This window comes from Dipteris shenzhenensis, chromosome 16, assembly GCF_047967505.1.
Source record: "Dipteris shenzhenensis isolate YYH24624 ecotype China chromosome 16, Dip_SZ_1.0, whole genome shotgun sequence".
NCBI classification, from domain to species: domain Eukaryota; kingdom Viridiplantae; phylum Streptophyta; class Polypodiopsida; order Gleicheniales; family Dipteridaceae; genus Dipteris; species Dipteris shenzhenensis.
The window spans coordinates 40753163-40767409 of record NC_141611.1 but is presented as its reverse complement, the minus strand read 5'-3'; the positions used below and the strand labels follow the sequence as shown (position 1 = coordinate 40767409).

Sequence of the window (14247 nt, the reverse complement as noted above, 5' to 3'; positions counted from 1 at the left end):
GATCAACTATTTTGTATCACGAACTCCATCGTCGCAGCAGCTTCTCCCTTGGACCTGGTGCACACGATCTCCACAGACAATGTATTCCAGCCTCTCAAGAGCAGCCGTTGTTGACACTTTCAGTAGATCTTACGTACTTCATTCTTCCACCTTTACGTGAAGATAGCCAACAGAGCAAACCTCCCGTCATCACACAAGCCATGGGACTCATGGACTCCCGTAGTCAGAGAAGCTCCCATTTCCAGAACTCGTCACTCACCTTCCTCACGCATAGGTTTTTCCTGTTCTCACACAACCTCCCTTCCACTACGAGCCTCTACCATCGATCTGATCGTTCCCCCCAATTCTTCAAGAAGCCTTCGTCAAGTGCAACGTAAGATCCTTCCAGCATAAAACGAAATCAGCTCCTAGCCGCCATCTTCACGTAGCTCCAGCTCACAGTCTAGAAGCTCCACTTCATCCTTTCACGTAGCCACCTTGCATGTGCAGGATGCCTTCCCAATCAGTCCAGCCACCTCAGCCTAATTTGCCACCTCATCAGTGACATTTTACCACTCTCCCATTTAAAAAATGCAAATATCCCCCCAAGGCACATTAAATGCACATTTTGGACCTTTAGTCACACAATTCCTACACATATTAGCATGCACATTAAAGCTTGCATGCACCCCCGTACACACACATGAAAAGCCCCTTGACATGGGCACCAAAACATATCGAATTCCCGTAACATGCAAGTGCACATTGACTCAAGAAAATATAAAAAAACCCTTCATGACTTGATTTACATTACCCCAAAAACATTTCACTTGACCACACACTGGACACCCTTGCTCTGGAAGTCTAATACAACCACATTGCATTTCATCGTTTCGCATGAAGTCCCTGCAAAACATACTTTATTGTCTCAAAAAACTATACATTAGTCCATCATGCTTGTGAAAGAAAATTCCACAAATGCCAAAAGCCCACACCTACCCTAGATGTGTACAACTATGTGCCTACCCACAGCTATATACAGTGCTCAAAAACTTGATACAGATTTTGTCCTATCAACGTGAGACAGCTCGACAGAGAGCAAATCCGAGATATTTTCACAGCTCACCGAAGAGCCACCACGGTGTCAGGCTTCGGCTTTTGAGTCCCAGCTCTCAATTTGCATAAGCTTGTATTTGGTTTTGCTTGGGATCTTAAGCTCTTTAGCTTAGCATAGCTTAGTACTCAGCAAGGGCCCTAGCGCGCCCTTTGCTCCAGCCCATTGAAGCTTGTATGAGTTTTCTTCTTGGTGTACTTTGTCCCATAGGCCCACGAGGCCTCCCGTGGACGTCTCTCTCTCTCTCTCTCTCTCTCTCTCTCTCTCTCTCTCTCTCTCCCAGATAGCAGACAACAATCTATTACGGGCTTCTTGCCTACACCGCCTAGTCCGTCAACGGGTGTATCTTGACGCTTTCATGCACTGTATTGTATTGTATTGGATCGGACTGCATCTTCCATGGGGATGATGATGCCAGGGATGTGTTATGACTATGGTGACATGTATGATGATATCATTGAATATGTCTCAGTTTTCTCTAGCATGGTTTAGGATGCTCACTTAGTAGCTCCACCCTTTTTCTCATTGTATTAGGTTTTCTATCAGTCTTACAAACCCATCGGTCTTTAGCAGACTTTAATAAACTTTTTTTCTTTCTCTCGTACGCCGTACGCACGCACTATACTATGTTTGGAACTAAAATCTATACTATTAAAGAAGATAGAGATGTAAAGTTCAGTACCCTAGAGAAACCTTCAAGATCTTGCCGTGCTGAAAAGCGTAGCCCTTTCCAGCAATACACCTGCAGAATCAGAACTTGAAGATTAGAACTTGAAGGTCTGCTACTTCATGGTGTGCCTCAAAATGAAAATAAATTAGATGCCTTTTATCCAGCAGCCAACTAGAGTTATTAAAATGCCATAAAAACCCTTCAGTAGTAGGATATTACCCGGTTATTTTTATGATGATATTCTGCCTCAATTCCTGCTGCAGCGTCCATCTAGTCATCACCACAAACATGATTAAAAAATAATGTGGACCTCCACAAAAGCGAGTAACATGATAACTGCTCAGCTGGAGCAACAAGACCATTCAATCTGGGTATAAAATATCTTACGTATAAAGTTGGCAAGTTAACAAAACAATTTCCTTTTTGTGCGGTGCACATACATGTCTTATCTACAACTTAACACGAGAAATGAATAAATTCAGTCAGACTAGCATGCAGACTTCATGAAACACAACAGAGGTGTATGACGTTAGTCCATACACACTCCAAAGGCATGAATTCGTTAGCGCTTGCCTATAATTCGAGGAGTCCTTATCTCCAGCTTCAGCAGAAGCTTGAGATTGAGGACTAAGCGCTGATCTCATATCAGCATTTAAAATTCTCATTTTGAGTTTCTTGTGCCTGCTTGGAAACCAGGTGCCCCCATTATTTTACATGCTGGTTTCATAAGCTCAATCAATCACTTGGGGGTTTGAGCCCTTGGAGAACAGCAGGCCTATTGAGCTATTGGCATGTACAATACTGCTCCCGATGACTAAGCAGCATTGCCCATGAGAGCCACAAGAGCGATACAAATAGAACATCTTGGGCAAATACAGTTCTACACTGAAGGTATATGCTGACACGTGGTTGACACAACTGAAACTCGTCTCAAGCCACACGTGGGAAGACTTGACGGGCTGATAACTGCCTGAATCAATGGTATGGTTTTGTGTTAAGTGGACACAATGAAAGAGTACAGCTACCTTTGCTTTTAGAAGAAATGTTGGTGAGAAAGGGTAAGCCGTAAAATACCTCTATGGTATGCATCCTCCTAATGGATTAGATGGAACGACACATGCTCCTCTGGAGAAGGCTAAGCGAGAGGCCAAGTGAATGAGCCAAATACAGCAGTAATTAGGAGAATACACTTGGAGCATGAAAATAGAAATTCCTATTTGGGAAAGGACGATTCAAAAGTGACTGCCACAATGTCAGAAGCACTGGAATAAATTCTGCTAAGCAGCAACAATGATGGGAAAGACAAAAAACTCGAGCATAAGTTGAGAAATCAGCTCACTTGATGCATGCAAGAACAATCAGTGCAAAGGCATGTCAACAATGAAACAATGCGCAGTGCAAGATGAACACAGCTAGGATGATGATGCTGAGTCCTATCTTATAATACTCAGATAAAGGGGATACACATGCCCATGAGAGAGAGAATCCAGACTTCTCACAACTGTAAAGATGCCACTGACTTGGAAGCAAAGATGCTTCTCTTTGACTCAGCTGCCAAAATCCTTTCATCATGGAGCTCATGTAATACAACCAATCATGAGGACAAAATCCTTTCAGTAAAGCTCTATCTTTCTTTTTATCTATACTTTGGGGTGCAGGATACTGATAGCAAGATTAAACAAAATTTGGGAAATTTTCGTGTATATTGACTGAAATACACATTTATGTTGCTCTTCTAAGGCCAACCCTACCTTAATTGGCATGCTAGGATTGAGGGCTTTTACGAATAGCAAAGCATCTAATAATTGGAGCCTAGAAGCTTCTAGCCTATCTCATGGGGAATATCCTATGCTTGATGAGCACCTACAGGTAACTTGAGGTGGTGCATGATGCCACACATATAAGCCAAGGGTCATGCATCCCGGATGCAATTTGCCTTCTATCTCTGAGGGCCATTCTAGATGGAACTGTAGCTGCAAAAAGAATCCATGTCAATCTTTAATCCATATTCAAATAACCACCGTACGATTCACGCCTAAGTATGTATATATACCTAGATGAGTCCAAGCACACGCCCAAACTCATCCTCTAAAAACACAACATAGTGCAGTTGATAGTCACTCATAAGGTTGAAAACCATAAACTCCATCAAGCCAAAGTATGACCCATCAGGACATTGCTTTGGTACCAAAGCAAAACCTCCATAGCTAGGAAACCCCTACAAAGTAGGGATGCTGCACCTCTACATATATCTAGACGAATCCAAGAACATGCCTCTCAAAACACAACACAGTGTGCAGTTTCAATCTCATGACAGTCACTCACAAGGTTGAAAACCATAAAGTCCATTCATAGCAGAGACTAGCTACTATAACATTCCCACTGACGTCATCAGCGGGTGTAGATCATAGTATAAACATATGCCCTCCACATACAGCCATTTCTGTCAGCACTCTGGACTCTACAGCTGAAGGGCAGACTCAGCCTTGACAAAGGATGGAACTAAAGGAGAAGGCTAATCAATTGTCAGCAAAAAATGCTAAAACAAACTATTGGTATCTGAACCAAGAGAAGAGATCAGATCCACACAGTGGACTTTCCTTCTTCTTAATTTTATTTGTCTTCTTTTAAGGGCAAGTGATGGCTTTCTTTGCAACCTTGGCATCATGGCTCTAGGTATCCACGATGGCTTCAAACAAGGATCACTTTGACTCTTAAACTTTTCACAGTTGACAAACACAAGCAAACCTAGGCTTATCTAACAGATTATTCCAAGGCCAATCAAATAGATCATAGAAAGAAAGCAAGTTCTATTACCAATCAAGAAATACACAGATCTTCGTTCAGACCACATGCGGTGTGAACGAAGACCACCCCATCTCAGAGCTAATCCCCGAACACATTTTTTTATTTCAATAATGCTTGGTTTTGATTATAAAATAATCTCAGACCTCCGGACAAAACCAATGAACCCGAGGTGAATTCTGAATAACTTTATAAAATAGGAAGAAATTAATATGTATCTAACAATAAAATATCTAAAAATAACCCTAGAGAAGCCAAGGATGAAGAAGATTCACAAATAGGCATATATAGATGCCAAAACTGAGCTCAATATCCAGATGATAATATAGAATCTCATGTGTCTATGACCTCCACTTCCTACATCAGTACTATCAGTATCTCAATTCCAATACCAAGATCTGCCTGAATATCACTGTAGAATCTCCAATCCACAGATCACACCACCTCAGACGTGATATAGGGAATGGAATAGAATTCTTTGGGAAAAAGAAATTTCCCACATGTGATTGAAAGCGATAATAAGGGAACAGCATACGGAATACACTCGTATAAGATAAAGGTATAGGAAGACCCATCTACACCCTCTTTGGCAAGGAAACAATAAAGCCACCAGGGCCAAATTTTATCAAGTACAAGGAGCGAGCAAGAAGGAATAAAGACAGCTCATTAAGGAACAAGGAGAACACTCTTAGCACAAGTAGAATTTGGTTTTGTAAGTTTTCCTTTTCCGGTGTAAAACACACACATCAATTTCAGCACTTCGTCCACCTACTTGCACAGGTCCTCCACCCACAAAGTTGAGGCAGGGGACATTCTACAGGAATATTGTAGCATCATTATGAGTCTCTTAGACCATGTTTTGTATCCAAGAACAATAAAGCAATTATTATCGTATAAAAAATGCACATTCCAAGTGGCTCACCCCCCCCCCTCCCCCCCTCTCCACTCTCCTGAAGGAGATGGTCCCAAGTCCCAAGTATGATACAGATGTTTCAGTCAGCCCCTTAATGTCCAATAGGTATTCCATAGCTCCAAAACTGTCCCCGTTTCTTATTAGACCCATGTGGCTTCAAATCGTTACATGTTGCGAGATTAACAATGTGACCTATTCCACAGACTTTGTAGCAGATCTGCAGATTGAACCTTCCGTTAAGAGCATTCAAGCCTAAGGCGACAAAAAGGAGGCAGCTTCAATATAACGAGTAAAATATACGTCACCAAAAGTACACATAAGTGACTTTGAACCCTGTACCATCCATTACTTCAACACCCTCGTTGAGAGATCATGGATAACCATCAGAAAACCATGCTAATTCAATCTACAGAGACAAATGCGTCATTTGATGGAAAACTTTTGTTTGCAAGGGTATTGCTATAATTTCCGATCACAGAATAAAAATTAGTTGACAGTTTATGCTAGAGGTTACACTCACATCTTCTGCAAGAGGTTTCCAACATTCGGTGACAGAAGGCATTCTTACTCGCTGTGGATCCGTTAAAGCATTCTGTAAGCAGTTTGGATGGCAAAGCAACATGAAAGAATGAGCACCAAATCAAGAATTACTGCTTGTAATCAAACGAATGTGCATGCTATGCAAGATGCTTAACATTAGAAACAGACCCTCAGTCCTAAGGGATTCATCAATGATATTCTTGCTAGAGCGCTTAATACTGTCTAGCTAGGCTGTTATCTTCCAACATAGCTTTCCAATGGCAGAATTTGTCCTCAGACTGGATGGAGACTTTCACAAGGCCATTGGTATGCTTGGAGGCTTATAATCTCCTGATGTCATATGGGGTTTAGGTACATAAGCATGATGCCCTTCTTTGGTACAAATTATAATGACAGTGATCACGGCAGAAAACATTATTTTAAAAAAATTATGCTTTACTAATTCTCTGTTCAATGGGTTTTGATCGAAGCCTTGCACTGCATTAGTTTTATAAGGCAACTTAGATGTAAGAACTTATGTTTGGAGCTTGAAAACCCGGGGTGTGCTTTTGCAACCTTTGAAAGGATTTAAATGTTCCCTTAATAGTTATCAATTCGAAGCTAGGATAGGATACTTCATTGAATAACACTCCATTTGACCCTCAGTTTTGTATGAGTAGAAGAACCTGGGTTCATGACCTGCTCGACCTCCATCCCTTCCGCCTCTACCTTGAACCCCCTCCTGCTCCTTCTGGTTTCATTTCTTTCTTTTCGTTTCACCCCTTCTACCCTCATCGCCACTGTGGTAGTGTGCCACACCATTTTGCCAGCTGACATTCCTCCCTCAGGGGGCTCGTGTCAGGTGGAGAACTGGGTATTTCTGTCAGCACTGCCTTTTCTTTTCCCTTTTCTTCTGCTTCTTCATCCTCGCTCTACTTCTTTCCGCCCAATGATACTACCCGTGAGCTTGCAGGCGCATTCCCTTCCCGTTCTCTGCCCTTTGGTGGTCCCTTCAGCCCCCACCACTGTTTTGCCTCTTTCCATTGCATCCCTTTCTGCCACATTTGATCTGACATCCAAAGGTCCAATATCAAAAGGGACAGACACTTAGTTACCACACACATCAGCTGGGCACATTGGGACAGCGGACTTGCCTACCCTCTGGGAAGATGGAGTTGTCTTCCAGAGCAGCTTGAGGAGTGACTTTGTGCATTGTAGCACCTGAGGGGAGATAGTCACATGGTAGAGGAGACAAGATGCAACCATCCCGGAGGCGCCACACGAATGGTTTGGACCAGCCTAAAATGCAGCAAATCATCCTCATTGGTTTGGCCTATTCTCCAATACAGGTGCTGCACTCAAGGTATTCTTCATGGATTACGACATTTGTGATCTTCTACAGCATAGGCCAAGCAGATAGACAAAGTGGAAAAATCTGAAATCTTTTGTCCAGGTTTGATGTATGGACTAACTGGACAAACAATGACTCATGTCTACAACAGTCGTAAGAGAGTTGAAAGTGATAGGAAAATTTTATGCATACAAAGATTGACGCTGAAGTCTAAAGTGCTCTACAAAAGGATTCTACTATTCTGGGTCCTAATGCAAAGTGACTGATTGTTCTGGCACATTCTCTCTCTCAAAGCGTGAAAGATGGCTCAATCGGTCGTTCATAAATAAAGGAATCAGCTTTCCCTGCCTGAAAGATGATGTTGAATGATGTTGAGAGATGAATGGTAAAGTTCTCAGGATAAGAGACTAAGGCGACGTAGACAATGGTTTCAAGTTGTCGGTCTAGTAGATATGCACAGGCAGTTAACAGCTAGCATTATGTTTTAAGTAAGTCAAAAGGGAGGGGCATTGAGATTTAAATTTGTCATGACTATTACTACTACTACCATTACTACCAAGTATTCCACTTGAAAGTAACCTCTTCCCAACCCAAAAAGAAAAAGAAGATTAAATTTTTGGAAAAACAAACTGATCTCAACCTTCTCCAGAATCCAAATATTTAATGAACTAGAAGCAATGCAAGAATGTATACAGCCACAAAAACATAGAATACATTAAGCAAAAAAGCATGTATATCTACAAGGTGAAGTAGAGAAACTACCGGATTTTGATCTGCCCATTTCCATAGTTGTGATAGTTCTTTGTTGCCTAGTCTCCAGCGTGTCTTCCTGATCCAAAACATAGGCAAAAAAAAAATATTGTTAATTTTGACTGAGCTTGACAAATGTCACTGTATTGATCCAAAATCTCTCTGCAAATTCACTAAATCGACTAAGTGAAAGAAGCACAAAATCTTAATTCATTTTCAGTCCTAGATTCTGTTATATTTGGTCTGAACCGAGAGGATGCCATATTAAGAAGAAAAGAAGAGGAGAAAAAATCAAGCCTTTTCTTCGAGCCCTCTTGTGTTGCTTTCTTCTCAGAATAAAACCTTTCAAAAGGAAGGCAACCATCGCGCTTCCACCACACCTGGAAGATAGAAGATGGAAACTTAGCATCCATCATTTGGAAGTCAGAAAAGTGAAATTTTTTCAAGACTTATGGGATCAAGAAACAGATCGGCATACAGAGGTTTTGCCTAATTCTTACCAAAAGCTACATCTACAAATTTTATCTTCTAGGACTGTATGTCTAGACTACATATTTTATGTTCTAGGACTGTATGTCTAGACACAACTCTTGTACGCACCAGCTTCACCATAGTTAATCAAGCATTCAACAGAAAACGAATGCTCATAGAATGACCAGCATATCATCTGAAAATTTGGGACCCATTTACTTGTAAATATGAAAGGCATGTACCTGCTGATAAGTGCTAGCCATAGCAAGAATTTGGTTAGTGTATGGATTTTTTCAAGAACATCGAATGGCCAGTCCAAAGAGCTACAGAAACTGACTTTTGTCCAAGTGAAAATCAAGTTGATGCATTAGGGTAGCAAGTTTCATCTCAATGTTATGGATTGAAGAAGTAAGCTCAATTATTATGTGTAAATGGGCAAGGAGTCTAAGCTCTCCCCCCCCCCCCCTTATTACGGACTGACTGAGCAAAAGCATGAACTGCAAATGAAAGGAACACACAACACATGTGCTGTTTGCGGTGAGTGAGTGAGTGAGTGAGTGCGCGAGCACGTGCGGTATGATTGTCTGCAAACCCATCATATAGATCATGCTGTCTTCTTGTCATATAATGAAATCTTCTTATGATGAACTATTGAGCTCCGCATTCTGATGACTCCTTTTCATGATATAGTATATTAAGAATTTCACCCTCCTCCCCACAAAAATGTGTGTGTGTGTGTGTGTGTTATTCCTCGACGACATATTACAGATAATATTGCTAATGCATATGTCAGTATAGAATGTGCCTAATATACAAAGCAAGATATTTTATTATTACAGGTTGACATTGCTAGAGCATTTGACACAATTCAATGGGATTTCATTTCACAAACTATGCGTGTAGGCTCACGGAAGCAAAAGGATGCAAAAGAGTGGAGCAAGAAGTGGAAGTCGTCAAATCAACAACTAAAATGAAAATGAAAGTACAAAATACTATAAAAGAGAACCCTAGGACCTAGTGTCCTAGTGGTACCACTAGTACTAGGTGTCATAAGACACTAAACCTACTAGGTGACCTAAGTGCCAATAACTAAAGCTACATGGCACATACCAGGGCACTACATGGCACATACCAAGGCCCAGAGGGCATTAATACAACCGGGAGAAGATGGCCTATAACCCCCCCTCCATGGTATGGGCTGAAGTATTCTGGAAACGTCTCAGAATACCTGGTATTTTCTAGTCATGGTGGCACATGTTCATCCAAAGGAATATAGCCACCTATGAATGTATAAGGTATGCCAGATCATGTAACAAAGGCAACCAAGTGTAAAGCCGTCGAAAGACTTCGAACTTCGGACGAGGAAGTGCCTTTGTAAACATATCTGCTATGTTGTCCTCTGTGGGAAGATAGGACAACTCTCTGTCTCCTGCTGACAACCGCTCTCGAACATAATGATAGTGAACTTCAATGTGCTTGGTATGCGCATGAAACACTGGATTACGCGCAAGGGCCAAAGCACTCTGGCTATCAGTGTAGACCATAATGGAGGATGTCTGGCGAAGAGCAATATCTGTTAAGTAACTGTCGAAGCCAGACACACTCTACTGTAGCGGTGAAGGGTGCCCTGTACTCAGCCTCACAGCTGAATGTGACAAGTGTTGGTTGCTTCTTGCTGAGCCAAGAGATACATGAACTGCCAAGCAAAAAACAGTTGCCCGTATGTGACACTCTGGTGTCGAAAGGACCTGCCCAATCACTATCCGTGTAAGCATGCATCGTAAGGGATCCCTAATCACCATAGAAGAGGGCTAAATCCTCAGTGCCTCTAAGATATCTGAAGACTCTCTTCACTGCCTGCCAATGCTGTGAACTGGGCATGTGCATGAACCTGCTGAGCTGGGATACTGCATACTGTAAGTCAGATCTCATTAAGTAAATGAGACATCCAACAACCTACTGGTAAAGAGTGATATCACATGGTGGGCTCCTATCATGAGCTGAAAATTTGAAGCCAAGGTCCACTGGAGTAGAGATTGGCTTGCAATCCTCAAACTGAAAACAATCAAGGAGCTGTCCAATATACTTGGATTGTGACATCATAATACCCCCCTCAACATGAGCGAACTGAATGCCCAAATATTAGTGCAGTTGTCCCATGTCTGACATTTCAAAAGCTTGCTGCAAATCAGCCTTGAAAGCTGCAATATGCTGAGTATCAAGGCCGTGATCAGCATGTCATCCACATATAAAATCAGCACTAAAAAATCAGATCCACTCCCACGGACATAAAGAATGGGCTCTGTGGGGCTATTCAGGGACAGTAAGTGTGCATGAATTTTAGCATACCATGCTTGGGTGCCTGCTTCAAACCATAAAGGGCTTTTCTCAGCCGGCATAAGGAGGTTGTGTCACATAAACTTCTTCTTGCAGATCCCCATGAAGAAAGGCAGTCTTGATGTCAAGCTGGTGCACTTGCCAATGGTGATGGGCTGCAATGGCAATGACACATCTGTTGGAATCGGAGTCCTAGTGTGTGTGGTCCTAGTGTGTGTGGTCCTAGAGTCCTAGGAGTGTCCTACAATTATGTGTGTGTGAAGAGTCTTGAGGCCACTTGTGCCACCTCATGTGGTAGATGTGATTCCTCACCTAGATTATAGGATCTAGATTCTCATGTGTGACCTCATCTATGAGGTGTCTGTAAGGCTTGCCCAGCCTATAAAAGAGGCTATGTACTTGCTGTGATTATTAATCAATCCACATCAGTTCGTGCCTCAGCTCGTCTCCAGTCATGTGTCTCTCACCTTCTCCCCATTTCCATCAACATCTGATAGTAGTAATCCTGGAAGTGGGAGCAAAGGTCTCCTCAAAATCAATGCCTTGTTGTTGGGCATACCCTTTTGCAACAAGACGGGCTTTGTGTTGATCTATGCTGCCATCAGATTTCCTTTTTAATTTGTAGACCCACTGGGTACCGATGGCATGCTTGTTAGGAGGGAGATCTACTAATTCCCATGTGTCATTTTTGGAAACAGATTGTAGCTCAACTCTTATTGCATCCATCCACTCTTTGCTGTCAAAAGCATCTTTATGACAAAATGTAACGTAGAACCTCTCGCTCTCATTTCTCTATGAAATCTTACTCGTAAAGGACAGCAAAGACACTCTCTTTTCTCTCCCTCTCTCCCTCTCTCAACAGATACACTAGGGCCCAGGACAATCGTCGGGCTGGACCCCCCAGAAGGTTTTTATTCATCAGAGAGAAATCAAGTACATGAGTTCAGCGTAGAAGTTGTTCATACATAATTCAAACGTAAAAATGAAAATCATTACATGAACTCTTAGGCTCCCTTTCTTGGCAACAAGCCACTTGTCAAAGTCTACATTACTTTCCTAATTACATGCCACTAAGGGCAACTCTGGAGTCCTAGAAGCACTTGGTCACGCGAACCGCCTCTTAGACTCTTGTTAGGCTCCATTGCGCTTAGGAAAATCACTCTTCCTAGTACCTGCAACAATTAATTAAAGCGCACCGCCATGGCACCCATTAATTGTTAGCGCTTTGCATGCAAATAACACACTGTGGACTAATTCTAGTCACGGTGGGCGTCCCCACTGAACACATGTGCACACATAACAAATATAAATATATATTTTACTTTATTTTTTTATTCTTTGGTTGACCGAAGCCGACGCCCTTGATTATAATTAGGGGGCTTTGACCAAGGTTCGAGGCACCTTAATTATAGTCAAGTCTCTCCAACCGAAGTTGGCACATCTTGGTTAACCGTAGTTAACTCTCTTGGCAATAAACCAAGTCTCGTTGACCGAAGTCAACACTCTCTGACCGTAGTCAGCTCTGTGGTTCTCTGATTAACCGTAGTTAACCCTCTTGGTAATACACCAAGTCTTATTGACCGAAGTCAGGCTGACGTCAAGTATCTTTGACCATAGTCAATTCTTTGACCATTAAAAGAACTCTTTGACCATAATTAATCCAGATGGAAAACTCTTTAAGTATGATCAAATAAATGGTCAACTGTACTTTGACTTAGGATATTTACATTGTGGTGACATCCCCTCGGCTTCTATTCAGTTAAGCTTCCTTGTAATCATCCAAAAGCTGTGGATGATCAGACAACATGTCTTCATCCATCCACTTGGCATCTAATGCCGTATAATTCTTGAATTTTACGAGATATCTATAAAACTCTTTGCCTTGAGGGCCTTTGCGTACAGTATGGTACACAATCTGCTCTAGCTGAAGGACCTCCTCCAGCTCATCCACTTCTAGTGGATCCTCTGATACTGGTTCTGTAGGTTCTAGCCCCTGGAATTTCTTTAGAAGACTCACATGAAATGCATTGTGAATCCTCCAATGCTCTGACAATGCCAACCTGTATGCAACCTCATTTACTCTTTCTGTAACCCTAAAAGGGCCATAGTATCTAGAAGATAACTTTGCATACACTTTCTGTTTGCCTTTAAACTTGCAGAGCCTAGCTTTCTCAAACTTCAAAAGTACCCAATCCCCCATGAGGTCTAACTGTCTCCTATGCTTATCTGTAGCTCTTTTATGTTTCTCTTGAGACCTTTCAATTGCTGTCCGGACTTGGCTGTAAACTGTCTGGAGGTCTCTCACAAACTGATCAGCTGCAAATAATTCATCCTTGGTCCTCAGGATAGGTGGCTGAATCACCTTCCCATAAATGACCTCAAAGGGGGCTTTCCCTGTAGAGCTGTATACTGTATTATTGTAAGCAAACTCTACCAATGGTAGGTATTTCTCCCAGTCTGAACCTTGGTCACCCACGTAGCATTTCAGCATATCCAATGCTGTAGAATTTGCTACTTCACTTCGACCATCTATTTGGGGATGCAAAGAAGAAGAAAATTTCAGATTCGTCCCCATGTTATCAAATAAAGCTCTCCAAAATAGACTGGTCATTCTAGGATCTCGATCACTGACAATGGACTTAGGCATACCATGGTGCTTAAAGATCTATGCCATGAAAAGCTTAGCCATATGATCTGCCTTTATGGTTTTGCGAACCGGAATGAAATGAGCTTGCTTGCTGAATCTATCAATGATAGTCCAAATCCCATCATTCCCTAACTTTGATCTTGGCAAATCAAAAATGAAGTCCATTGTAATACTTTCCCACAGTGCCTGAGGCACGGGAATAGGCATAAGTAGGCCAGGTGCCTTCCGTCTATCATACTTCACTTTCTGACACGTAAGGCATTCAGTAACAAACTGATGTGACATTCCTCCAAAATCTTTTTCCTCACCATAGGCAGTCATCTTTCATTAGATACCCATCTTTCAGGGAATAGTGACTGGTGATGAGTGTAAGGAGTAGTGCATGAGTGAACAATGCCCCGTGAAGCCAAAAATGCATCAAACTCCTTTGACATATACTCTCCCCCCTATCTGTGTTGAGGGTGACAAGCTTGCATCCTGTTTCATTCTCAACCATATCCAACCACCTTTGAAAGCATGAGAACACTTCATATTTGGCTTTTAAAGCATATACCCACCAATATCTTGTGAACTCATCAATTAGAGTCATGAAATATTTGCACCCTCCAATGGCATTTGTCCTCATTGGGCCACAAACATCACTGTGCACTAGCTGCAATTTCCTTTGTGAGAATTTTGGACAATCCTTTTG

At 42.0% G+C, this 14247-nt stretch overlaps 1 protein-coding gene across 2 annotated transcripts in view; it reads right to left on the bottom strand.

The window, feature by feature from the left end:
- Positions 1-14247, bottom strand: part of THO1 (nuclear matrix protein-like protein) — a 113512-nt gene that overhangs the window by 23106 nt on the left and 76159 nt on the right. The window contains exons 15-19 of one of the 2 annotated variants that reach the window (XM_087387440.1): positions 8444-8481; positions 8114-8180; positions 6002-6073; positions 1983-2033; positions 1776-1835 (exon numbers count right to left, since the gene is read on the bottom strand). In XM_087387440.1, the coding sequence (XP_087243566.1) occupies positions 1776-1835; positions 1983-2033; positions 6002-6073; positions 8114-8180; positions 8444-8481 (288 nt within the window). Of the gene's footprint in view, positions 1-1775; positions 1836-1982; positions 2034-6001; positions 6074-8113; positions 8181-8398; positions 8482-14247 lie in introns of both variants that reach the window. The other variant, XM_087387439.1, reaches the window with a different exon arrangement.